Below are 26,486 nucleotides of genomic sequence, written 5' to 3' on the forward strand. Positions count from 1 at the left end.
GTGCCCCAAGGTTTCCCCTCACAAGGCTGGCAACAGCTGCCAACCTTTCTTCCCTCTGGTGTGGGAGAGGGAAATGGCGCAGATGCCCCCCTGTGTTTGTCCAAGAACCTCTCTTGAGACAGGTACCCTTTGCAAGGCTGGCACCAGCACAAGGCAGCAGGGCCAGCCAAGCCCCCAGATGCCCCTCCCTGCTCTGAGCTCGGCTGTGAGGAGGGACATGATCTTCAGGTAGGAAAGGGCCATGCTGGATGCTCAACTGCGATGAAGGCCGAGCCAACTGACCCTGCTGGACGTGTCATTTGGAAGGTCAGGCAGCAGGGGGTTCCTGTCCCCCCCCAGAGTTTCTCAGGACCCCTCCCAGTTGGGGAAAAGGAGGCAGGTTTCCCAGGGGCCGTTTCTTTCCTGCTTGGGGAACCCCCAGGGCCCTTCCAATCCAAGGTTTAGGGGCCCTGCTTGTTCGCCAGCTTGATCTAAACCAGCAAGGTGAGATGCACGTGGCCTCCTTACTGCTTTATGTGTCTTGCATGACCACGTGAGAAACTCCGTGACACTGCATAGATTTTGCACCATTAAGACAAGGAAGCCCTGGAAGGCTGGCAGCTGCGGAGGGAGGCAGCCAGAGAGGTTTGGGTTTCTTGCTAGAGAGGAAAGATCACAGCTGAGAAGCCGTGTTGTTGCTGTGTCTTCACCCTGGCTCAAAAACACCCAAGCTGTCAGGTGCCGACAATACCCAATACCGCTGTTAGGATTACCCCAAGCACGATCGATGGGAGCAGCTCAGAACCACTGAAGGCGCTTTCCCACTCACTTGAGAACCCAGCACCGTCATCGGTGCGCTTACTCAATGCTGGCCCTGTCCAAAGAGGTCACATCATCTTCAAAAATATTTAATCCCATCACACTTATAAAAGGAGAGAAGTTGTGTACATTTGCTTCTTGGCACACTGCCTTTCCCAGCCTTCGCAAACCACAATACACTTTCACAGGAGGGGGAGGGAGGGGGGGAGGGCGGCCTGTATGCTTTAAAAGGAGGGAAAAACACAGCCACCCACACACACCCAAATCCTTGACACCTGCAGAGATGTACCAGCTTGGATTTCTAATCTAAAACAGACATGTTTTAAAAAATTGTCATGGTTACATTTTCACTGTTTTTACAAAGACGGGGATAAACCAGCCCAATATCTTCCTCCTCCAGTTCATCCAGGTAACAAGAGTGGGCTTGAGCAGGGGAGGGGGGGCTGAGGGGCAAAGTCTTCTGTCCTCATCACGTTTCCATGGAAAGAGGGGCAGCAGGGAGCCCATTTGGCCCTTCTCTTTCTCCTTAAAACCCGACTTGTTCCAGGGCAGAGGCGTCCAGCAGGACAAGCAGCCGAGTCACTTGGGGGGGGGTATTTGTCCTGGACACAACTCCAAGTGTGTGCATGGGTGGGGAGGGGGTGGTGTCAGCCTGTCTCAGGTGTTCTTGTAGCTCATCCAGCTGACCTTTCACCCCTGCATTTTAAGTCACATTTAGGTTCCCGGGGCTCCTGATGCAACCTGGTGGGTGGGTGGCAGTGCCAGAGGCCTCTGGAATGAGCTGGATCACTAGCAGTTCTGCTTGGGAAAGGGACCAGGTGGGTGGGACAATGGCCTGATCCACCACCTCTCTCCATCCTTTCTGATAGCAGATCTCCAGGGGCTGCCTTTGCCAAAGCCCGCAAAGAATGCTCCAGTGCAAAGGGGAACTTGCCCAGAGGCAGCACATTATCAGGGCCAGGAGAGGTTGCAACGGCCAAGGATTTCTTCAGAAGGACCATGTCCGAGAGCCCCCCTCAAAAGGTCCTCTGCCCTTCATCTTCCAAAGCCCCTGCTTTGCATCTTCTTCCTCCTCACTCATCCGGACTAAGGGGCTGCTGCAATTCATACCTCACACTCGAAATAAAAATGGGAAAAGGCATGGGTTTCCCTTGACTGGGCTTCTGGGTCTCCCCTGGCGGCTCCACTTCCTTGCCCCATTCAGGCAGAGGCAGAAATGGTACCAGCTGTGCCCAGAGGAGGCCAAGAGAAGAGCTGCCCTGCCAAGAGGTCGGAGCTTTGGCCACAGTGGGCAAGCCAAGTCTCACTCCTTCGCCAGAGGGAGCCTCAGGTTTGCAGGTTTGCAAAACACATCCACAAGACCCAGAAGAAGAACCAAGCAAGGGTGTCCCTTGTGGTTGGCCACATGAGCAGCTGCGTTGCCAAGTGGACTCAGCTCCATGCCAGCAAAGCCTGAGCTCAGCACCCGCCATGAGGCTTGAGAGATCACTGAGGGAGGGTCCACCAAGACAAGGAGGAAGAAGTGGGCACAGCTGGATGGAAAGCGAAAGGAGAGCAGCGGGTTCAAGCTCTCGGGCAGATTCCACCACATCTCCAAGTGGGTCCCTTGAGGAGATATTGGGGGTGGAAGTCGAGGTGGGGTGTGTCAGGGGCTGCTTCAGATGGACACCTCGTATTCCCGGGTTTCCTGTGGGGAGAGAGAGAGAGAAGGCACCGGCCACTGAGGAATCTTCTCAGACGACCCGTTTGAAGAGAACCTCTTGGCTTTAAATGCCTGAGGGGTTTAAATTCAACACTTGGGCAGAATAGGCAACCTCATCTGACTGTGAGGTTGACCTGAAGAAGGGAGCAGTTGGATGCGTCCCTTGCTGGGTTAAATTTGGGAGAACAGCCAACTACACGCTCAGTAGAATGTCCTGCATTTTTTAGTTTTCTCTCACTGTGTATTTTTTTTTTAAATAAGGAAATGGAATGGCTACTCATGTTGATGTGAGCCCTGGCAGACCCACCAGTCCAGTCACAGGGTGCTGTGACTTTTCCATATGGGGAAAGAACAATGGGGATTTCCCTGTCCCCTTCCTGCTCTGGCCACTCTGAGGGCACCAGGATGTGGCTACCCCCCCAACCACACGGACAGCTTCCCCCACCCCCAGCCAAAAGGAAGCCACGTTTGAATTGGACGTGGCTTTGCAACATGTCCGGTGGCCTTCTTGGTGGAAGACAGCAGGGACCTGCTGCTTTCCAGGCTGGCTTCTCAAGGTCTGGCAGCCTCCGTTTAGCAACTCACCCCCGTCTCGTAAATTGGATTATCAAACTCCGTCTCCACCGTGATTTGGCTGTATGGATGTGAATACATGAGGGGCAGCCGCAGACTGGAATAGTAGCGACATCTGAAGGGAAGAGGAAAGCAAAGCCTCCGTGGCTCAGCCCAGCTTCCAGAGAGAAAAGCCGCCAGAAGCTGGGAGGGGAGAGCATGCATGGTGGCTGTGTGTGCCAACAGGAGACCCTCCCTCCCTCCCTACCTCGTGATGTAGACATAGGCGCCCCCCAGCAGCAAGGAAACGACAAGAACGGGGATGAAGATGGCCAGTGCCATGTTGCCTCCCTCCAAGGACGTTTCTGCAGCAGCTTCTGCTACTAAAGAGACAAAAGGCTGCAGGGCTCCCTGGCACAGCCTGCCCTTCCCAGGTGCCCAGATCCCCCGGGCAGAGGGGGCGGACTGGCTGAGACTTACCTTCCAAGGCATGTTCAAAGCTGTCTTGGTTGACTGGAAGAGAGGCAGGGAGTCAAGCGGTGTGTGGGGGGGGGAGGCATGATGGCTAACTGAGCTTTGGGCTCCTGCCTCTGACCCCCCCCCCAGCAAAATCCCTCCCCTTTCAGTTGCAGGGCTCCTGTTGTCAAGAGGGGGCAGCCCAGGAGAGCAGCCCCAAGAGCCGAGGGGAGCTACCTTTGCAGGTGGGGAGCGGCCCACTCCATCGGGAGGGCTGCCCCAAAATGCACTTGAGGGTCAGCTCCCCGAGCAGCTCGAAGCCTTCGTAGCACATGAAGGTCAGCGACTCGCCCGGCAAGTACAGGCGTTTGTAGAGGATCTGGTACCCGTTTTCGGGGAGACCTGGGTTGTCGCAGGCCAGGGATTCCTCTGCTGCATGGAGGGAATCGGGGAGTGGGTTAGCAAGGAGGCCAGCCCAGGGGGGACCTATTCCATGCAACTCCCGAGGACCCTCCTCTACCCTTATCCAGTTCCTTCTTGCATGCCCGCAAACAAGTGAGTGCGTCCTGGGCAGCAGACACGGGAGAAGCACGCCATTGCTAGACAAGCTCCAGACTTACGCACGCAGCGGGGCAGCCTCGAGGTCCAGATGGGGGTTCCTGTCTCCCGACTGTAGCAGGTGAGAAGGGAGCTCCCCTCAAGCACAAAGCCCAGGTTGCAGGTGTACTGGATGGTGGTGCCAACCAGGAGCACCGGGTCCGAAATTAAGCGGGTCGAGTGTTCCACCTCTCCGGGGTCCGTGCAGTACATGACTAGGGCGAAAAGCAGGAGGCCAGGCTGGAGCACCCCGACAGGCTCAGGCCAGACCGTCCGGCACCTCCCCCCTTCTGCATTGGCCTCAAGGTACAGTCCTGACCCTCCCCATAAAACCAGGTCAAAGCAGCTGCCTCTCCTGCGTCTTTAAAAATGGCTCTTTGCAAGCACAGCCCATTGTGTATGTGTGGTTTGTGTGTGTGTTTCAGAGTGACTGACTCCCCATTTACGGCTACCACAGGACTTAAAGACAGCCTGCCCTTCTTCTCCCTCCGTTACCCTCTACAGCCTGGGATTGCCAATCCATTCTCCAGCTGGGCTCCTGTGGCTGTAACAGCAGAAAGAATGGCTGAAAAACTGGATTTCCCTGCCCGAAACTCTGGTTAACGTTGCAGGAGCAGAGCAGGAAGACGACCAGGGTGTCTTCAGTGCAACTCACAGCCACAGAGGGAATTAAATCTGGACAAGGCCATACTTTTCTCGCAGAAAGGGGGGTCGCTGCTCCAGGTGAGGTCCCACTGGCAGGTGAGGGTGTCGCTGCCAACAATATCGTAGCCTGGGTCACACTGGTAGGTAATTTTGGCCTCCCGAACCAGCTCAGTGTGAGAAGTGGTCTTCCAGCCATTCTGGATTTCTGGCAGGTCTGAGCAGGACTCGTTCCGCGAGGCTTCTGCAGCCAGAAAAGGCCCTGGTGACAACAGGAAGGGTGCCCAGAGGCCTGGCTTCCTGGCCAAAAGGTGGGGCACCCCAAGGAAGCCCAGGCTCACCCACCGATGTAGCTCATGGTGAAGCCCTGCCCCTTCCCGAAGATGAGGCCGGCCGGGTCCGAGTGGAACTGGATGGTCAAATCAGGCGTGGAGGAGTAGAGCTTCTGGGGCCCGCTGCTGCCCAGGAACTGGCCCAGGATGTGGCTGTTGAGGTCATCCCCATCATAGACCGTGAGGATGTCACTCTGGCTCAGGTTCAAGCTGCAGGGAGAGAAGAGGGGAGCGGGAAGGGCCTTGCTGGGTCATCAGGGCCTCTGCAAGTAGCTCAGGGAGCCCCTGCTGAGATCTGCGGGGATCTCCTGGGATTAGCAGCTGCCAGCAACTTCTCTCCCTTCCCTCCAGAGGAGCCCTGGCTAGAGAGAGGGGGTGGAGGCAGCTGGCCCCGGTTACCAGGACTCCCTGAGAAGCTTATAATCAAGATGGCGGCACCCTTTCCCGCTCTTGCCACCGACAGATAGACTGTTCCTGGATAGGAGGGTTCTTGGATGCTGTAAGCACAATAGCTGCCGGCTGCAGTCTTTCCTTGGCCGAACCCATTATCCACAGCCCAGATTGGTGCCCTGAGCTCCAAGTGAGCAGAAAACGTTTTACTTTGGATTGCCACGCTGCCTGCTGCTGTCAATTCCATGATGCTTTTGCTGGCCAGCAGAGGGAGCTGCTAGCCCAGGAATGCCAATATTTACTTGAGACTTGTGTGTGAGAAATTGAAGGGGGGGGGCTTTCTTTAGTCACCTGGTAACCCCAGGAAGAAACTTGGGGTTGCCAGCTGACTAAAGAAAGCCTCCCCCACCCCCATTTCTTTAACTGCATTAGGCTTTTCTGAGCCAAGGAGTGGTTAGGGTTGGGGAGCACGGAGCCTGCTGGACTGCCATTGGTGCTCCTGGTCACTTCTCCTCTTCCTGGACACTCCAAGGTCAGCCGAGGCTGGCAGATTCTGAGCAGCAGCACAGGGATGGGGGTGGTGGTGCAAGGAGGGGATGGGCTGCTCTGCCAAAGCATCTTGGAAAGCAAAACCTTTACCACCCCAGGGTGACGGGACAGTGTTGTTCCCTTCTAAAGAGCAGCCCCTTCTCTTCAGCAGAGGCCATGGGCCCATCCATCTGCTTGGATCCATCTTAATCCAGAGCAGGGGAAAACAAGGGAAACGTCCCCAAAAGATCAGGGATGCTGCGTTGCTAGAGAGAAGAAAGCAGTTCTGGCAGACTTTTCCTCCAACACTCTGTGCTGCCATAGGTGGGGGGAAAAGCACGATCAAAGGATCTGTCATTCAAACTGGATTATCAAGAGCCACACAGAGGTTTCTGCAGGGAGGAATCGCAAGTCCCAAGTGAGGCTTTAATTGGCTGTGAGGTCTGTGTGCGTTATGTGTGTGTGACGCAAGAGACAGGAAGAGCTTGTGCTCCCAGGGGCTGCAAATCCAGAGATTGCCTTTTGTGTGACGGGATGCCTTTGTGGGAGAGGTGGCCAGATCGGTGGCTGTGGCTTACAGGCAACTCCAGTCAAGGGAAACCACCAAGCAGATCTGCCTGTGTTCCTCCCCCAACCTTGACACAGCCCCACTTTCACTCTGCAAGCAGGCAGCAACCCCCCCCCACAACAGCCTTTTGGAAGTGCAGACTGTCCCTCCCCAATGTTGAGTACAGATGCATGAAATCCCCCCCCAGCTGGGGGAAATACTCACAGCTGGATGTCCAGGAAGATTCGCTTCTCCTCCTCCACGTGAACCTTCCAGATGCAGTCCTCGCCCTCCGCATAGGGCTCTGGCCAGTTGGGGGACAGGATGACTCCAGCCGCCGTGGAGAGCTCTCCTCCGCAGGTGGCTGCAAGGCCAAGAGTCAGGGTGCCCCCACCACAGCCCCCCCTCAAGGCACCCCCTGCTCGGACATGACCCACCTTGGCACAAGGGCTCCGTGTCGTTCCAGTAGGGGTCCCTGAGGTTGATGCACTCAATGACCGCGGGCCCCTGCTCCAGGCTGTGGCCGGGGTCGCAGGTGAACTCCACGATTGCTCCAAGGTTGTAGGTGGCATCAGAGGTGGTGAAGTTGCCATTCTGCAGGTGGGGCTCGTAGCAGTGGCCCTTCTCAAAGGCTGGGGAGGGGACACAGAAGGGCAGGACTGGCACAGACAGAACCCCCAGCACCCCCTTCTGCAGGCAGGCCTTGCGGCTCTCCACCCAATGGGTCCTTTTGGTGCAAGGAATGGGCCAAGTGCAGCCAGGAAGCAGCCTGAGGCTGGGGGCAAATATTTTGCAGAGGGGTCTGAACTGAAACTAATTTTTGCTGGGAAATTAGAAGGATTCAATTTGTGTTTTGATTCCATCAGTTGAATTAAACTGTCCATTTTATTCACTGTTTGGGTTCAGCTTTTTTTGCTCATGTGCAGCCGACCATTTTATCTTTCAACCCTGATCTGATCCAGGAAATTGAGCCAACCTGCCCCATTCAGCTCAGGACTTGTTGCGCTTCCCTGGACTTGCGGGGCTCCAGGAGCTCTCCAAGGTGCTGGTTGCTGCCAAAGGGTCCTGCAGGGCACCAAGTGGGTGCCGGCAGAGCCCTGGGCATGCCTGAGTGGCAGAGGGTTCCTGAGGCAGGCAGGGAAAGAGCAGAGGATCTGGGGAAGAGAATGGGGGCTGCAGGCTGGATTGGGTGTGGAGACGCAGCCTGCAGACAGCGCAAAATCAAATTATGTTCACCGTGGCAGAATTTTAAGTGGAGAGAAAGATGAAAAAGGAGGATGGAGCAATAATGATGATGCAGTAAGTAATCATCAGAAGCAATAAAGGCCAGAAAATTAGCACTCCACACTTGAGAGATAAGAGAGTGCCTTGGCCAAGGGTTCCTTCATGTCATCTGCAGCAACCTGATTTTCCTCCAGACATTTTGCTCCTGTTTCTGAGAAGCTCCAAAGCAGCTGGGAGTTCTCGGTGTTCCTCTCTGCTAGATTCCCTCCAGATGATGGGAGGGAGGCTGAGCTGCCCCCCCCTCCATGCCAGGCAGAGGGACTGAGAAGAGGAGGGGGCTGATCCAGCCTTTGGAGGAATTCGAGGATCACCTCACCCACCAGGAGACCTCTGGAGAGGTCAGTCTGCCAAGCATTGCAGAGAGAGTCCGGCTTCCTTGGTACCTTCACCCAATGGGCAGCCTCCAGTTGGTCCTGATCCCCAGCCCCAAGGTGGGAGGGTTGGCCCCACTGCAAGCAGCCCTCTGGGGCCTTGACCTGCCCCTTTTGGAACAGGGAGGTTTGCACCCCTGCCCTTGCCTTAATTTGGCACCTTCAGCAGCGAGAGGGAAAAATCCCCTCCGGCTCCCTCCCCCCCACCCCCGTCTGACCAGTTTGAGAAGTAGGATGAGGCGCATCACCTTCGAATCGAATGTTGAAGGTGGGCTCTCCGTCGGGGTCGTCCGAGGTGAAGTCAACACGCAAGGCGTTTCCTTCACTGATGACTCCTTCGAAGGGCACGTTGCTGCCCTGCTGAGAATCGTAGAGCACAGCTGAGCGGTTCGATTCTCCGCCGTAGACCACCATTCTGGAGCACAAGAACAACAAGATCAAGGTCGGGGGGGGGATGGTCCTCGGCGTCACCTCACTGCCCTTGCACCCAGTCCAGCTGGGAGGGAACTCATTTTTCTTTCCACCTCTGAATCTGCTCTACGGTTCCTGGGGTCACATTATAGGAACTTCAAGTACAAGAGGGGCAAAGTCTGCCAAGGCATGCCAGAGAAACTGCCACGTTTTCTGGGGTCATAAACGGATGTTTTACTCTGGAATCTCAGCACAGCTCATAAAGTTGTTTTATTGTCTGTCTACCAGTTCCTCGTTTTTATTTTTATTTTTATTTTTAGAAAAGCTGCTCCTTTGGACATCAGCACCTGCCACTTCAGTGCTGGGGAGCCAAATGCTCCAGATGTGTTTTGGAGAAGGATCCTTATTTTTGGACAGCTAATGCGCAAGCTGGTGGAAAACAGCACCAGGATTTGATTTTGGAAGCACCCAGCTTAATGTTAGAAATCATGGCAGACATTTTGTGCTGCCGCTGTTGTTGCTTCTCAGAGAACGTCAGCCCAGCCTTTTCTCACCCCACAACCTCACCGTTGTTTGCCCCCCAGGACCAGCCTCTCAAAGTGCAGGTGGAGCTTCTGCCCCTCAGGGGCGCTGACCATCCACACACAAGCCACACTGCCCGAGGGGCTCCTCGGAGAGGTTGGTGCCAAGATGCGGCCAATGGTGGCATTGCGCACGGTGCCTCCGCAGGGGGCTGAAAGCAGAGACAAGGGGGGGCAGTTGGTCAAGGCGTGGCCTGCCTGCCTCTGGCCACCACTGCCCACCCATCCCCCATACCTGAGCAGATAGGTTCCAGGGCGCTCCAGTGCGGCTTGGAAGCATTGAGGCAGGTCAGGCTCTGGGGCCCCTCCAGCTCGTAGCCCAGGTGGCAGTTAAAATGAGCCAGGCCCCCCGAGTGCAGGCCCATGACGGCCACCTCCCCGAAATTGGGCCTCCGTGGGAAGCTGCAGCTCAGCATAAATACTGTTGGGAAAAGTGCGCAGATGACATTAAAATGACAGGCGGGGGAGCGTTTGCCAAGCAGCACGGAACGGAGGAATGCTGCCAACCGACTCTCTGGATTCTGGAAGCCCTGGAGGTCTTCTGCATGATGAGGAGGGGAGCCGGACCAGAGAGGCTGCATTGAGCCGAGAATGGCCCCCCCACCACCCCAACCCAGAGATTTCACCAGGATTCTTCCACCTAGGATGGCTCTCCTCTGAACACCCCCCAGGGCTTCCTGGAAATCTTGCCCGCAGCCCCCTCCCTTCCCACAGCCCCACATGCCACCTCAGCCCTTGCCCTCTGTGCCACAGGGCACCATCTGCACTGAAAGGCTTTTAAGCCATTTTGCCCTCTCTGCAAGCGCAAAGGACGCCCGCTTCCCTTTCGGCCTCTCCCTAAACACACCTGCACCTTTTGTTCCAGGAAGAAATGACAGGCAGGTGCATGGAGGTGAATTGCCTGTCTGGGAAACAGGCCAGCAAGAATGATGGGCTGAAGCCCCTCAAATAAGCACAAAGTCCCTTTCCTTTGGCTGCAGAGTCCCTAAACTTCGCCTGAGCCGACAGCCCTTATCCAGGCCGGAGGGACTGGTCATCCCCTGTGAAAGGCTCAGCTGTGGGGCAGCCCCATTTCTTCCAGAGAAGGTGGGGCCATGTCTGGTGGGGCATCTCAGGCCTTCTTTAGAACCCTCTGAGCCTTGGCAGGAGGCAGAGGCAGCGAACAAGCTCCTGCTTTTGAAAAGGAAGGCCTGCAAGGAAGCTTTGAGGGGGGGGATTTTGGATGGGGAGGGGGCTGTCCCAACCAGCTTACTTTGATAATGCAGCTGGAAAGTCCCAAGGCCATCCGGGAAGGCTCGGAAGAGGACCGAGATGGTGTTGGTGGGGCTGCGGATGACCTGGCCTTCTACCAGGAGGGTCTGGTTGGCCAGTGTGACCAAGTGGCCGTCGTCCTCCCCGCGAATGGCCAGCACTTCCCCCTCGGACAGGTTCACGCTCTTCACCTGCAATTGGGAAGAGACCCGTCAGATGAGAGGAATCCAAAATTCCAGAGCTGCCTGACTCAGGGGGGAAAAGGATTTCCACCAGGTGGATGTATAATTATGCCCTGAACTGAGGCGCCTGACCCCCTGGGGTGGAGCAGCCAAACGAAGGGTCTGGGAGCCAATAGACGGGGCGGGGTGTTAGTTGAAAGGGGAGTTAAAGAGCAAGAGGGAATTAAGAGCCTACAGAAAGTTAGCATATTTTAGTTTATGCTCGTTAAATGTTACACCCTGTATTTGCTCTGGGAAGTCCGGGGTGGGGGGAGAGGGTTGGAGGGAGAGGGGGGATGGGGGATGGGTGGGGGTGGGGGAGGGAAGGGGGGGAGGAGGGACGGGGAAAAATTGTTGTAATATTTGATAAAACTTTTTAATAAAAAAAAAATAGATGGGGTGGGGCGGGGCAGGTTCCCTTTTCTTTTGAATGAGCTCCATGGTTCTTTCCTTCACCTGAAGGATTTTCCTGCTCTGCATAGCAGCCTCTGAAAACTTTGCTCCTGCTCAGGCTGGCATTTGTGCCGCCTGAAATGTCCTGCTTTAGCAGCCCCAGAAATTGCAGCAGCCCCAGCTCTCCAGGCCTGACAGTCAAGCAAAAAAGAGCAAAGATAGAGACCCCACACAGCATCAGGAATCTGTTCTGGATGATGAACCACGTGGGTGGGGAGAAAAACGCCCTCGGGGTCATAGCTGGCACGAGGGAGTCTGCCCATTAGTCTTTGGGTGCCTCATAGGAATGTAACTGGAGAGGTATTTCCCTTGGAGCAGGCTCGCCCAACCCTGCTTCCCTCTGGATGTGGTGGAGGACTACAACTCCCAGGATGAGCAGCAGAGGAGGGAGGATGTAAGACCCTCCGGAAGGCTCCAGATTGAGCCGCAATTTCTCTGGGTCCCATTTCAAGGCTACATTTTGCAACTGGGTGGGAAGTCAGGTGCCCAGGGAGGCAGCCCATGGCCAGGGTGCCCTCATTAGCCGTAATAGCTAGGTGTGCTCAAAAGGGAAGGCTCACCCAGTTCAGCAGCCCCCTCTCATGCCAGCCCTCCAGCAGCCCTTCCTACCTGCAGCTCCACACCATATCCGGTGTACACTGTCACACGGAAGGTGCACTCCAGGAAGTCGTTCTGGGACACCAGCGGAGCCTCGGCTGAGTCGATGTAGCCCTCCGGTTCAGAGAAATTCATGCTGCAGAGACCTGGAAGGGAGGCCAGCCGAAAGCTCTCTCATCTGGCCTCTTGCAGAGCAACTGAGAGCAGCCAGGATCAGCCCCCCAGCAGGCCTGGAGGGAGCCTTACTGGGTGCTGGGGAGTCCTGGGCTGGGAGCCCACGTCTCGGAGGAGGCGGGCAGACCAAGGGAAAGGGCTCCGGCAAAATGCATTGGAAGGTGCATCCATGACCCCCCCCCAACCCTTCCCATGAGCAGAGTGGATGGAGAAACAAAAGACCAGGCAGAAGGCAGGGGCAGCAATGGGGAGACAGCTGGCTCAGGCGGGGCAGAGATCACTTACTCGGCAGCTGTTCTGGGAGGCTCACGATGGCAGAAGTCGCTTCTTGGCCCTCTTCCCTAGAGGAAGATCCCCCCTTCACAACCTCATCCTCGGCACTCTTGGGTGGGCTATTGGGCAGGATCACGGCTTCCTTTTCAAGGGTCTCGGTCACCCCTCGAGGAGAAGTACTAGGACCCTGGGTCGCTGGCAGAACTGTGAAAGGAGAGATCTGGAACGAAGAATGGCTGGTCACAGCGAGGCTGCTTTCCCTGCCGTCCCCCACAGGCATGGTGGGCTTCTCATCCAGAGATGCGGGGAGCCCTTCCCCCAAATCCTCCGGGGGCTGCCGGCTCTCCACAAAGGGCCTGGGGTTGGTGGCCAGCTTCAGCCGCTGGTTCTCCTGCTTCTTCCTGGCAGGAGGGGTTGGTCGTGCGGTGGGCCCCAAGGAGGCCCCCTTTGAGGGCAAGGCCAGCTTGGGAGCCAGAGCATCCAGGGACTCTTCTGGCATTTGCTTCAGACTCTCCGGGGTGGGGTATCTGGAGGGCCCCGTCTTCCTCCTGAGAAAGGTGCTGCTTGTGAGCTCCTCACGGTGGGAAAATGAGCTGGTGGGCTTCCCCGCAGAGTTTATGCCTGGAGCTGAAAAGGGGAGAAAAGGAGCCATTCTGTCAACTGGAGATAAATCTGCACCAGAAGACTTGGGGGGGGGAGAGACACACTGGGCTCCTGTGGGCATCTAAGGGGTTCCAGGCAGGGCCGGTTCTGGCTCCAGAGCATTGGCAGAGGGGCCCCACCAGGTCCAGGTGGAAGATTTGAAACAGGTGGTCTTGGCTCTTGTAAAAAACACAAGGTTATGGGCAAAGAGAGTCCATGGGCAGTTTCCATGAACCTGCTACCTTATAATTGGGAGAGAGTTGGAGGGGGAAAGCAGCTCAGTTACAGTCACATGCCACCCCCCACCCCCCTTTGCAGAAAGCCAGCGAGGTGTTCCTGATTACAGAGAGCGGGCTCTTAATGAAACCTGTCCACAGCCGTCTGATCACTGCCGTGGGAGCCCAGAGATTAATTGCTATGAAATCCTGATTTATCTGGGGACAAGCAGCCCTTGAGGCAAGAGACGCTGGCTACGGAAAGAAGAGGAGGTGGTGGAGGCACAAGGAGACGTTCGAGCCCAGAGCTGAGCTGAGCTGGTTGCTCCCGGGAAGGCCGGGATCCCCGCAACAGCTGCTGCAAAGGACAGAAACTTCTAGAAAGAACAGTACTAGTTTGATAGCTCAGGAGAGTGAGGCAAGGTGTGCATCCCTCCCCGCACCAAACATCACTGGTTAAAAGTAAAATCACAGCTGGCAGTTTGGTCCCGTGGCCCTCCTCCCTTAGGCCCTCCCCCAGGTGCAGAGGGTCCTTTGTGCGGGGGGGGGGGGGGTCCTCAGAGAGGCTTCTGCAGAAAGGCCAGGGCCTACCACAAGAGGACAGGTGGCATCTTCACCCCTCCCGGCCTTGTCTTTAAGTTAAGGCCTATCATTTTAACCAAACGCCCCTGGAAAGAGGGGGGGGCCTCCCCGCTTCCCTTTTCTCTAGTGCTGCCTTTCATGCTCAGCGAGGGGCAACGCTGCCAAGCCTTTCTCTAACTGCCAGCAGGGGGCGCCATGCAATGACTCTGTGGGAAGTGGAAGTAATTACAGCTAAACTGCCACACTTTGCCTGCTAAAAATCGCAACCCTCAGAGAGTCCTTTGCTAAGTGCATTTAAAAGAGATTAAGGTGGGAGGGGGGCAGAGTTCCTATGATCTTATTTCTGAGAAAGGGGCGGGGGGGAAAGTATACCTGAACACAAAGAGGTTTCCCCCTGTGGTGATAAAAATAATCCCCTTCCTTTGTGTGACCATTCTGAAAAGCGAATGTTATTGTTTAGAATAACAGCCTCTAAAAAACTGACCAATTTCTCACTAGGTGTGAGGGTGGGGGGGCGGGGGGGGGCTGGAGGAGCCTTGAAACAAATTCCAGCTCAAGGAGGCAGAAATGGAAGCGATCAGGAGCCAGATTCCCTTTTCGCTGCTTCTGAGCCTTGCAGGGCCAGCTTGGCTCCTAAAGGGCGAGGGGCAAGGTTCCTGCCAGATGGGCAGAGATCCCTAGATCCCTTGGGGGAGGAGGGTGACTTTGCCCGGCTGGGAAAGTGAACAGAGGAGCAGAGCCCTCTCTTGCTCTGAGCGCTGGAGGAGCCCCCAACCCCCGTTTGGCTGGCTGGAACAGCATCCCACAAGACAAAAGGGGGATTCATGAGCCTTCCCAAACACTTCAATTACAAACATGTGGGGGGGGGAGGAACCTTGCACTCTTTGTTATCCATCCCCCACCCACCCACAATATTCTTTCCCACTCAGCCAAGGCTTCCCGCCAGGTGCCCCCTCCCTTGGGCCAGCGAGTGGATGCCCCTCTGCATCATGGTTTGGCCCGGTGGGCAGCAGCGCTGGCATTCTTGCTTGGCCCTGTGTTTTAAATTGGAGCCTTATTTAGGGGCAGGACCCCAGCCTTTCAAAGCTGTGTTGCCCAGCGGATGGGCCTGGCTCAGCCGCCCCAATTCCAAGCCAGCCCCTGGGTCCCATCTACCCTGTCCCTATAGGGAGCCAGCAGGAGGACTCCCAGGAACCCACCAGAGGCCCTTTTCCTCCGGCCTCTCCTGGGCAGGCTGCCCTCAACCACAGAGGCTCCGTCTCCCCCCCCCCCAGCTAATAGCTTGTGATGGCTCATCCTCCAGGAATCGATCAAGTGCTGACTTTACCTGCCTGGATATGCAAGCGTGCACAGAATAGTTGGGAAGCCTGGCCAAGTGGCAAAGCAAGGCAGACAAGGTGAAGGCAAAGGTCAGAACAATCATCGGCTAGCCGGCAAGAGACGTGTCAGTCCCCCAGGCAAGCCAAGGGAGCAACTGGAAACCCACTCACCCCACACTTGCTGGTTGAGGGTCCCTCCCTCGCCTTTCCTTCCCCGGCTTCACTGATAAAATGCTGTGTGTTTCTCTTGCCAGGGATAATTAAGCTAGCCTTGCAGGGTCTAATCTTGGCTCTGCCTTCCAGCCACTAATAGATCTTCTGTTCCCGCTTATCTCTGGAAAACAATACCATAGATCACTCCTGTCTCCTTTGGAGGGAGGTGGGGCGGGGAGAACCTAGTGGGGGCCAAGGCTGGTCTCTGGATCAGAGTGTAGCTCAGAATCTGACTTCCTAAGAACCTCCCAGCCCTTCTGACAGTGCGGCCTGCCCAGAAGGCCACCACTGCGTTGGAAGAGAAGGGAAACAACACAATTTGGCAACAAAAGCTTCCATTGAATCAGCCCTTCGGCCCAGTTTAGGACAATGGCTGGGACCAGAACTTGCTGGCTCGGGGCCCGACCCTCCGCCAGCTGCAGGGAGGGCTGAACGGAGCCTGACCAGGCACACCCAGGAGCAGCAGAGGTGCCCTTCGCATCCTGCTTGTCAGCATTTGACCATTCCTGGTAAGAAAATCAGGCTAGGAAATTATGATTATTATTATTCACATTTCTATGCCGCCCACTCTCCGAGGACTCTGGGCGGCTTACACCAAAGACAGTATACTAAATAGCATATTGCCCCCAACAATCTGGGTCCTCATTTTACCCACCTCGGAAGGATGGAAGGCTGAGTCAACCTTGAGCTGGTGAGATTTGATCCTCTGATCTGCTGAACTAGCAGTCAGCTGAAGTAGCTGCAGTACTGCACTCTAACCACTGCGCCATCTCAGCTCTTTCTTTCTTTCTTTCTTTCTTTCTTTCTTTCTTTCTTTATTTATTTATTTATTTATTTATTTATTTATTTATTTATAAATTTATATACCGCCCTTCTCCCGAAGGACTCACAGCGGTGAACAGCCAAAAATAAAAACACAAAATACAAAATTTAAAAGCAATTTAAAATAAATTAAATAATTTGGCCCAACAGTTTAAATACCCCATTAAAATTCAGATTAAAATTAAAAATTTTAAAAAATTTAAAAATTAGGCCAGCCCTAATTTGACAAGGTTTGTAACTGAATCCCCCATCTAAGGATTTTGTTCTCAGGTTTGATTGCATCCTAGTTGTACACTTGCTAGCTTAACATGTGTGGATTGTTTTTTTTTTCCTTTCTTTTTAAATAAACTCTGTTGCTATCTTCTTAATGAACTCTCCTGCATCTTTACAGAACAGGATGCTGCTTCTTAGCCACTGGCCAAGACCCAGGGGGCCACCCTGCACCCCACCGAGAGGCAGAAGGGGCCAACTTCAAAGAGCTGCTTCCTTGCCTTGAAATGGGGTGGGGTGGGGTGGGGACTCCCAAGAGCGTGCCTGTTCCAGGTTCCCTTCACCCAAGGGGTTGCTGCGCTTTAAAAGTAGGTGGCTATTACACAGTCCTTCTGCGCAAGAGAATGAAATATGATGGCAATTTGGAAACTGAAAGTCTCAGAGACCCGACTGATCAGCCCTTCTTCCTTCCTTGCACTGAGTGGGGCTTAAAGTCACTTCTGCAAGAGCGTTTTCTAGGTCAGCCCATCCCCGTTGCCTTGTGCAGGAACCTTCCCATCTCAGCTCTCTTGGCTAGATTAATTAACTGGATAATGGCAACAGTAGTGAAGGGGAGGCACAGCATTGTCCCACATCCCTCTTGATGAGCAAAAACTGCCAGTGACTCAGACTTCAAGGGACTCTCGGCAGCTTCCCCACTCCCCTGCAAAATTAGGAAACGAAACAGAAAACCTCTCTGGCCCCAAACTAAATCCAGAGGGAGACTTACTTGCCTTGGTAAATTCAAATCCCGGTCTTTGAATGATCTCAGGATCATGAGATCCTGCTATTTTGCAGGAAAGAAGGGAGTTTTTAAAGGGCTCAACACATTACTTGCATCTTTTCAATGGATGCTCTTTTTCAATTGGGGGGAGGGGCTGCCGGCTTGGGCGACGGCATTGCAAGACCCAGGTTCTAATTCAGCTCAGTCAAGCTGAAGCTTTGTTGGTTGACTGCTTTGGTTAAAGAGAAGACTGTCTAGCTTCTTTTCTGTTTGGAAAGAAACTAAATTTTAACTTGGGTTTTGATGATTAGACTTATTTAGGATGATAGAAGTACTGTTTGTTGTGGTTTAGTCTGGTTCATTGATTTTTATGCTTTTCTTAAATTTGTGAATGTTTTTAGGAAAAAGAACCCCCTTTTTGGGCCCACAGCCACGTCCAAATCTACAAGGGTTGTAACGCTGCAACAGGAAGGGAAAAGAACACAGGAGCCCTGATCTGAGTTCCTTGGAGACATAAATGTGTTTGAAGGTTTAAAAAAAAAGCCTTCCTGCATATGAAAAAGACTTCCTGAATTGTTTTTACTCAGCTGCTAAGACGCCCAGGGAGGCTCCCACTGAATACACTCAAATCACTTATTACAAGAGCTGCGAAAGGAAGGCTGCCTCCTTCCTGAAACTGTTCAGACTCGAATTTCAGGACAATCTCACCGTTTACACTTTGCAAAATATATTTGTTGCTTTCTATTTTTCTTTATGATTAACAAAATCCTCTAACCTCTTTGAGAGGTTCACGGGCAAGAAACCAACAAAGCAAATCCTTACAAAAAAACTCAGCAACCCCTTTTAGCAGGGACCAAATTAAAACTGGCAGGTAGGAAAACTATAACTGCCCGCTTGGAGGATTCTAAAAAGAAGCTTTTGCTTTACATTGTCAGCTGCTGTTTGCTGCCCCCTTTTCTTGACTGTCATCCAAAGAAAACATGGTTGAAGGGGCTGGAGTTCAAAAGTGCCTTGCAAAGGGTGTGTGTGTGTGTGTGTGTGTGTGTGTATCACTGCCCCCTTCTAAATCTGACCCAGTGGTTTTCTATGAATCACAACCTGGGCTTTCCCTACCAAAATGCGACACTGCCCCACCTATCCTGCCCCATTGCACCTTTCCTAGGAGAGACTTTCTCTTGGCTTCTCTTTGGCAGCCCCCTTCCCCTCCCTCCCCTCTCCCCAACCCCTGCCTTGCCAGTCTTCGCTGCACCGATGTGCCCTGCAAAATGCTGCCCCCCTCCCCCAGGAAGACTTAGAGATTAATGGAGCTGAACAAATTTGCTTCTCAGGACCATGGGGAGACACAGGTGGGGCCTGAAGTGGTGGGGCCTGTGCAGGGGCCTCCCTTCAGCCGAGGGGGCAGGCACCTTCCGGGCAAAATTTATTTATTTATTTATTTATTATATTTCTATACCGCCTTTCTCCCGTAGGACTCAAGGCGGTGTACAGTCAAGAAAAATATAGACACACAAACATCATAAAATTGCTAATTAAAATTGTTACTTAGTTTGGTCAATTAAATAAAACCCAGAATTAGATAACTTTTAAAAAATCAAAAATCAAAAGCCTTGGGGATGCCGGCAACCGACATTCAGCAAGGCAGAACGTGGCCCTCGGGTGGGAGGAAGAAGCAGCTGGACTCTGCTGTCCCTTTGCAGGCACCCTCACCAACTCAGCTCCCCTCCCTAGCCTTCCACGGTTGCCACCCTGAAGGAGGCTGGTGCCCCCTGAGGGTCAGGGAAACGGCTCAGTCAGGGTCACCCACCCTGGGGTTTCAGTGCCCAGAAAGACCTGGCCACTACTTCAAAGTGGGCGCAAATGGAGATGCCCACCTTGCCCAGATCAGCCCGTCCACCTGTCACTTCAATACTTGGAATCCAGGGCAGGAATGTGGCCCCACCCATCTTCACCCGTTGCACCCACGTTCACACAACCACTATAAGAATGATAATGAGATGCCAACCAGCCGCACAGTTAGGAGGAAGCACTACCTCTGTCTATGATTGCCCACGTATAACCACCAGTGCCAAATGCCAGGGGGCAGTGCCTACGGACCTCTGTGGCTCATTGCTGTGGCTTGGATATTTCCACCATTGAAATAGAAAATCCCTGCATGCTAAAATAAAGGACCATGGGGGGGGGGCTGGAAATATCTGAAGATAGCCATTTGTCAAAAAATTCATCATTTTTTAAAAAGGGCAGATTTGACTCCTCCAAGATAGCCCCATTTCCAAAAGAAAAGAATTCTGCAAACCAGGCCCATCAAATCTTGGATGGACACCGCCCCCCATCCTCCAGGTGCTTCAACGTTCTCTCCCTCACAATCTCTTCACAGGGGCTTTAAAGTAATTAAAGTAATTTCTGAAAGTTAAAACAATGGAGATGGTTTTCTTTTTCTCCTCTGGATGAAGGCGGCTGGGATTCCCACAGGAGACTCTCCCGCCTCCACCACCTCTACTTTTTATTCTGCTCAATTGGTCTTAATTATATTAGAAAGGATAATGATAGCCCTTTCCCAGGAGAGGGAGGCCACTTGCGTGGCAAGGACTGGTAGGCCGGCCTGGCCAGGGGGGAGGGGGCCGCTGGGGGCCTGGGCTGAGCTGGGCAGGCCGAGAGCCAGAAAGATGCCCGCTGGATGGCCTTGAAGGCTGGCCAAGACAGGCCTACCCCAGGCAGGCGGATGGAGACATGGGCCCCAGAGCAGCAAGGGGAACAACACTGGACCCTCAGCCCAAACTCAGCAGCCTGTCCGGAGGCTGGAAGGCTGGAGTGGCCCAAACAGTCCGAGGAGTTTGGAGATGGGGAAGGAGCAGGCACCTGTTCTGCCAGGGAGGGGGGTCTCTCCCCCACCTGGCCTTTCCTCTTTCTGCACCACTCGTCCATCTGCAGCTTGCTCCCCGCCCTTGTCTTCATTGACCAGTCCGGAGTGACCATCCCTTATCCAGGACCCTTGCCACATGTGCCACAAACAATCCATCTAGTTATCCCAAGGAGATTGCTGGGCCGATGGGATCTGGCTCACTCTGAAGAGGCTGGGATCTTCGCTGGTCCCAAATAATCGACTCAGTTTCCCACATTTGATCTCTGCTCACACGAGATCACACCGACCAGCACAGAAATCTGCATCATCATCATCCTCATCCATATTGGGCTGAGGGACCTTGCCTAAAATATAATCCTGGGAGAGGCCCTTGAACGGTGCCCGAAGGTGGCCGAAGGGAAGGGACAGCATGGCCATACAAACCGAGAAGGGGGCCATTGTTCTTCCAAGGAAATCCCAGCGCTTTCCAACGGCCTTCTGCTCAGCCCTGTGTGTGGCTCAGGAGCCCAGGTTCTAAGCTCCCCCCTCCTCTCAGCACGACCCTCTTCTTAACCAAAACCTTGAAACACCCCCTCCCCCACCCCACAGTGTGCATTATAAAACCTCCCTTCTCGATTGTGTCAATTCTTGACACGAGCACCCAGATGTGCTCTTGGGCAGCCTTTACTGCCCCACAGAAGGCCACAGGCATGCAGGAAATTCCCCTGTGGGGTAAACAAAATGCCAGCACCATCTCTGTGCCCAGCAGCCACCCACACACCTCACCCCTGCCCGTCGGCCTCGCCTCCTCCCTCCCAACCACGCTCCTGGCTTTGTCTGGCTCCTGGCGCTTCTCCTGGCAGGTGAGGGAGCAAATCCGATCGATATTCCATTGGAGCCCTCCTGAGCGGTAATCACACTCATCGTGAGGAGGCGTCTGGAGGAATGACGGCACGCGACAGAGACGGCACTTTTCTTCTGCATCGTTTTGACCGTCAGTTCCAACTGCTCAGCTCTGCCACTTTGCCTGCGGTTCCCTCTGCCTCTGAGCCCCTTTTCTGCTGGACAAGATGGTCAGAAAGCAAAGGGGATGGCTCCAGGGGAGCTAGGGTCTTAAAATGAAGACACCCCCCCCCAGATAAAGTCTGAAAAGTGTTGCAGGGTGAGGTGGGTTGGCTGGGAGAAAAGCAAAGTCCTGCTCATTCCGAGGAAGAGAAGCACGGGTGGCCCTTAGGCTCAGAGTCCAGCTGAGAGGCATCTCTGGGTTTGTCTCTCTGGAAGTGGCAGCAGAGGGCATCTGGCCTTCTCCGGCCCTTTGGAGGTCTTCAGTTCCAAGGAATAAGCCTAAGAAGCCCAGCAATGGCCCCAATGCACTACAAAGTGGTGCTAAATGGGTTTATTCCTAGTGACAACACAGAGCCTGCAGCAGCTTTCAGAGATGAAAACCTATTAAGCAGATGGTTGCAGGGCGTTCTGTGTATTAATAAAACTGAGGGGACTTCGGATTATTAGTCCACCGCTCCGGTGCTGCTGCAGGAGTAATGAAATGCACACTTAACCATTTATTAGCCCATCCAGGGAGTGCTTCCCTCTCTCGGCCAAGAGGCTTGCACGGAAAAGACTGGCAGCTGGAGGTCTGCTAACAGGTCCTCTTTGGCAGCGTAAAATCTGGGGGAAATCAGTGCTTGTGACTGGCGGGAGTTCAAATGAAGCCAGTTCCCCACTGCCGAGCGTCGGAGACAGTGAAAAAGGAGAGGGGGCTCTGCTCCGGGAAGGCCTCCCCTCTGTAACCTCTGCTGGGCGGCCACAGAGAAAGCCCTGCCCTGCCCAGCTCAGCGGGGCAGTCAGTGCCACACCATAATCCGCAAGGCTTGCGTAGTGTGAAACATAACCAGATCTTGTGGGTGGAAAGCTGGAGTTCTCCTCCAGCTCCCCGGGAGGAGATGTTGGGATGTATGGCGGCTTGTGTGAAGGCCATGCACCAAAGGACCAAGGGTGGACCTCGAAAGACGTGTCCTCTCCCGTTTTTCCTTGGACGGATTTCATTCCAAGCAGCCCTCCTTCTCTGCCTCCCCAGCTCCTCCCTGGGAAGTTCTCCAAGGCAGGAAAGAAGCAATTTGGGAGGCAGCAGAGAAGGTGAGGCCATTTTCCATCCACACCACAGGTAGGCAAGAGGGCTGGGCTGGATCTGGAGAGGGCAAAGAGGGGAAGGGTTTCTAGGAGGGGCTCAACTTCTCCAAAGCAAGGACAGGACCCTGAGCCTTGGAGAGTTTGGCCCGTTTCTCAGCTCAGCTCTGCCACCAGAGGAACTTCTCAAAGTGGGGAGGGGGCTACCGGATGTTCAAAAGTCCCTGGGAAGGGGGAGGAGGCCTTTCCGACTTTCTCCTGATCCTGGCCAGGGTGCTCTGAGGATACAGCTGAGCTGCTGTCTGAAGCAATTGTTTCCCTCAGGCTAAGGATAGAGCTGGCCTGGCTCCAGCTGAGAGAGCAGCAGCCAATCTACGGCCTTAAAACAGACGCATATGGGAGCTGATTCACCTGGCAGCCGAGTGGCTTTGCAAGCTGGACACAAGAGAACCTCTTCCCAAAGGCCCAGCACGCCTGGCCACTTCCCTGCCTGCCTGCCCAGCCTCTCGTGGTTGGGCAAGTCCCGTTCCTGCTCTGGCCTCTTCATCAGCGGGACCTTAAAAAGGTCCTGGCCTTCCCCCAAACTTTTGGCATCCAAGTAAGGGATCATGGCAGGGTGGGTGCGGTACAGCCCACCCCCTCTCCTGCGACTGACAAACTCCCTTCCTTTGTACCCCACCCACCCCTTTGCAGATACCTCTCCCAGAGGAATCCAACGGCCCTTACACCATCATAGAGAGAAGCCAAAGAGAAGAGGGCCCCAGGCAAAAGCCCATCTAAACAAAGAGGCCACACAGGCAGCAGCTTTCACCTGGATGCCTTTTGCACCACTTTCCTGTTCCTGGCCTGCATACAGAGAAGATAGAAAAAGGATTTGAAATTCTTGGGCAGCTTTTCGATCCAGAGAAATTTGATCATTTCATTGTGTGACTGCTGGTTTGGTCACCAGTGCGTCAGTTTCCTCCATTTGGTGAGCAGCTGCTCTTGTCCCCCCCCCCTTCGCCTCCCCTTCACTTCCCCCTTTCGGTCCTTTGATTTTAAAAGCTAGGAAGAACCAAGGCTGTGCTTCCGCTTCCTATAAGCACGCCTGTTCTGCAACTTGTTTGCATCTGGTCAAAGGAATGGGAAGGGGCCGAAGAATCAAACCCCCGTCTTTTGTCTGATATGCTTTGTCCACAAAAATGGCCATTTAATTCTTTTCTGATCTTCCTCCTCTTCCCCTCCACCTTTCAACCTGGGCATTCAAGAGGTCACAGGCTACCTGCTGCCCTTTAAAAGAGAGAGAAGCTGAGAGGCTGCCAATATCATGGCTGCAAAACAACCGGCATGGAAATACCCCCCAAGGCGGCTCCAAAACCCTCCCCGGTTGCTCCAGCTGAAGACTCCTGCATCGTCTTGTCCCGCCAGGAGGCACCATGTGGGCAAACCTTTGGGTGGGTTAGGGTTAGGGTTGTTTAGGATGCCAGCTCTCCCACAACCCAAAGAGTGCAGGGTTAAGGCTGTATAGCAAATTTGATCCCAGAACAATCTCATTGCAGACCTTCAAAATGGCTTTCTTGATTCTCTTGGATCTTGGAACTGTCCCCTCCGGGAATCATGTTGCAGGGACAGCAGATCACACCCAGTAGCCAAGGAATTGACTCTTCCTGGGAAATTGTGTCTCTCTCCACTCTTCCTCTTTTCTTGGGTGCCTCCAGGTCAGTCTTGACTCCTGCCTGGGGCCTGGACCAGCCTCTCTGGTTTTCTTGGCACCATTTTCAGAAGTGGTTTGCCCTCGCCTCCTCTTCCTGGTTCTGGAGAGAGCGCCTGGCCCAAAGTCACCCAACCGGCTTCATGCATAAGGCAGAACTAGAACTCACCGTCTCCCAATTTCTGGCTCAGGGCCGCTCAGGGCCCTCTACAGCCCTGCTCGAGCCAACCCCAAAAGTATTGGGGGAGACAGCCTAGATGTTGCAACCATTTTCTGCTTAAAGGAAATGGTGGTGCGAAAAGAGCCCAGGTCACAGCCTCAAAGGCTGGGTTTTCAGCCTTCTTCTGAAAACCCCAGGCACATCTCCTTGTGAGCCACACTGAACTCCAGCCACAAGCAATTTCCTGCTGCTTCATGTCACACACACACACACACACACACACACACACACACGTCCTCCCCCTCTGCCCACCTGGGCTCCTGCCCTGCAGCAGGAAGTGAACCATTCAGAAACGGCCGGTGAAGGCAAGGAAGAAGTTCAGAGGGAGAAGAACCAACTGGGGACCCCCACCTTCCCTCCCAAATCCTCTCTCCCTCCTCCGCCTGACGCGGCTGTGCTCAGACTCACCAGAATAATGGGATTAAACACGCATTTTAAAAACATGTCAGATCATTTAAGCGCATCAAAAACTTCCTGCAAAGGGCTGCAACCTGCCCTTCCCGACGAGCCCAACAGAAGCACGTCACCATCCTTGGGGGGCCGGGGGGGGAACCAAAGCAAGAATTCTGTCAGACCGGACTAATTGGGGGGGAGGGTCTTTGCAAAGCCAGCCCACCTTCCCTTTTCCGTGTGGGAGGAAGGTGCCCCCAGATACCAGCCCCAGCTTTGAACTGTCTCCTGGGAATGGCAAAAGTCTAAGAAATAAAAGAAATAAAATGAACCGGACCTTCTGTGGGGAACGTTAGAAAGAAAACGCCAGAGTCAACAAGGCCTTTTGATTTGAGGTACACACAGAATCCGAGGCGGGCTGCAAGGACTTTGGTCTGCCTGGTGAGTTCGGTGGAGGCGGCTCCTCTGGAGCCCAATTTGGGGGATGGGACTTAGGCCTCCCTCCTCTTTTTCCAACCCTCCCATCTTTCGACGCCCCCCCCCCTTTCATCTTGTCTTTCTCACGACAGAAACTATATCCGGGAAAGGGATCCTCTGCATCAGCCTGTTGCTCCCCCGAGCTGGACGCAGAGGGAGGGGGGGCGTAGAATCCGGCCCCATCTTCCTGCAGTCCGCCCTTCCCTGCCGCCCGGGATGGGGGTCCCATGGGGCGCGCCGGCGAATTCCGGCCTCAGCCACAGAAATGCCGAGTGGCCCCTTCAGCTTCCAGACGCCCCCGACCTCGGCTACCCCCCAACACTCCAGCCACACCAGAGGCCTCGCGAGGTCCCGGTACCGGAGGCGGCCAACCCGAGCGCGCCTACCTTCGCCCGCGCTGGCTGCTGAGCGGCGGCGGCATCAGCGCGGATCTTGAACGAGCCACGACCCGCCGCTTCCTCCCGCGCGGCTCCAGGACACGTTTGGCTGCGGGGGGCGGGGGGGGGGGCGGGGGCGGCAGAGAAGTTCCCCGGCGCTCGGGCCGGGCAGGGAGGAACTACGAGGCCGGCGCTGTCCGGCGCCCTGGTGCTGAAAGCAGGCGGTCCTGAGTGGCCGCGCCCCCCCCCCCCAAGCACAGGCACACAGGGCGGGGGTCCTCCCAATGCCGCGAAGCCAAGGGGAGCCCGTATTCAGGGGGGGCAGCGAGCCGCCCCTCCCCGCTCCGCCTGGTCTCCCTGCTTTGATGTTCGCCTACGAACTTGCGCCCGGGATGGCCAGGGGTGCCGCGACGCAGAAGCCGCCCGCCCGCCCGCGCCCTAGGGCTACGGGGCTCCAAGTCGGCGGTCGGGAAGGGCTTCGAGGGCTCCTTTTGAGCCGAAGAGGGCCGCCGTAGCTGCTTCCCCGAGGATATGAACGGCCTCTGCCCCCCACCCCCACCCCCACCCCCCGCTTGGTCCTACCTTGGCGGGTCCTCTCGGTGCGGCCGCCTAGCAGGCGGAGGAGGAGGAGGAGGAGGAGAAGCGCGAGCCCCCGGGGCCCCGTCATGGTGCTGGGATCCCGCTCCCCGCGAAAAGCTGCTCTCCAGCCGAGCCGAACGGCCGCTCCCTGTTCGCGCAGCCCGGCTTGTGGCGGTGGCGGCCGCGGCAACGAAGCCCCTCCTTTGCCAATCCGAGCTGGCGCTGCGGGAGGGGGGAGCGATGGGCTGCCGCTCTGCACCGCCTCCTGCCCGCCCCGCAGGAAAAAGCCGGGGCTCAACCGGAGCTTTTCGCGACGGAGCCGGTCTGAGGAAAGAGGCAAGAAGGCCACTGAGCGCGTGCAGAGTATATCGAACCCCATCCGCTGCCGCAGTTCAACCCTCTGCTCGAGGTGGGAGGAGAAGCCCTTTTCCTTTTCTCACTCCCTGCCCCCCCCCCCCGCCACCCCCAGGCCCTTGAAAGGCAGAAGCGGGTCTTTGTGACCAGGATCCTCTCCAAAGCCTGGTGGGTCCCCACTCCCCTCTCTCCGTGGGCTGGAAGCAGCAGAGGCTTAGCAAAGGCAGCTGCAGCCAGGCAGGATCCAAGCTTCTTCTCTGAGGAAATCTCCCCACAGGGGGACAAACCCCGGATCAGGCTGGAGAGACACCTGGTCACCACAGCTGATCTCAAAGGCACCCAGCAGGGATGGATGAGAGACCACAAGGAAGTTCTGAAGCTATAAGATGCCCTGGGAAGAGGGACACTCCTCTCCCAAGAAGACATGGCAAGTGGCTTCCATGCCCGAGCCAAAAAGGGTGCCCAGATCTGGATGGCACCAGGCCTGGATTTTAAGCCCAGCACCCT

General features: G+C 55.1%; 1 protein-coding gene across 3 annotated transcripts; it reads right to left on the bottom strand.

Annotated features, from left to right (window-relative positions):
- Positions 1-871: 871 nt before the first annotated feature.
- On the bottom strand, positions 872-26,038 carry SEZ6L (seizure related 6 homolog like). 3 transcript variants are annotated; one of them, XM_060682161.2, is made up of 17 exons: positions 25,629-26,038; positions 12,173-12,787; positions 11,726-11,859; positions 10,444-10,633; positions 9,427-9,612; positions 9,178-9,343; positions 8,448-8,614; positions 6,982-7,176; positions 6,770-6,908; positions 5,093-5,289; positions 4,797-4,991; positions 4,129-4,320; positions 3,746-3,940; positions 3,533-3,565; positions 3,321-3,432; positions 3,086-3,188; positions 872-2,485 (listed from the first exon to the last, which is right to left on the bottom strand). In XM_060682161.2, exons 1-17 carry the CDS (start codon positions 26,002-26,004, stop codon positions 2,456-2,458), a joined length of 3,225 nt encoding a protein of 1,074 aa, XP_060538144.2. In that variant the 5' UTR covers positions 26,005-26,038; the 3' UTR covers positions 872-2,455. The 3 variants fall into 3 exon arrangements, with proteins under 3 accessions (XP_060538144.2, XP_060538143.2, XP_087736290.1); XM_060682160.2 differs by having other exon boundaries at positions 3,321-3,435; XM_087880164.1 differs by having other exon boundaries at positions 3,321-3,451.
- Positions 26,039-26,486: the final 448 nt, after the last annotated feature.

Source organism: Pantherophis guttatus, chromosome 17, assembly GCF_059756535.1.
Source record: "Pantherophis guttatus breed Tessera chromosome 17, ASM5975653v1, whole genome shotgun sequence".
Taxonomy (NCBI): Eukaryota; Metazoa; Chordata; class Lepidosauria; order Squamata; family Colubridae; genus Pantherophis; species Pantherophis guttatus.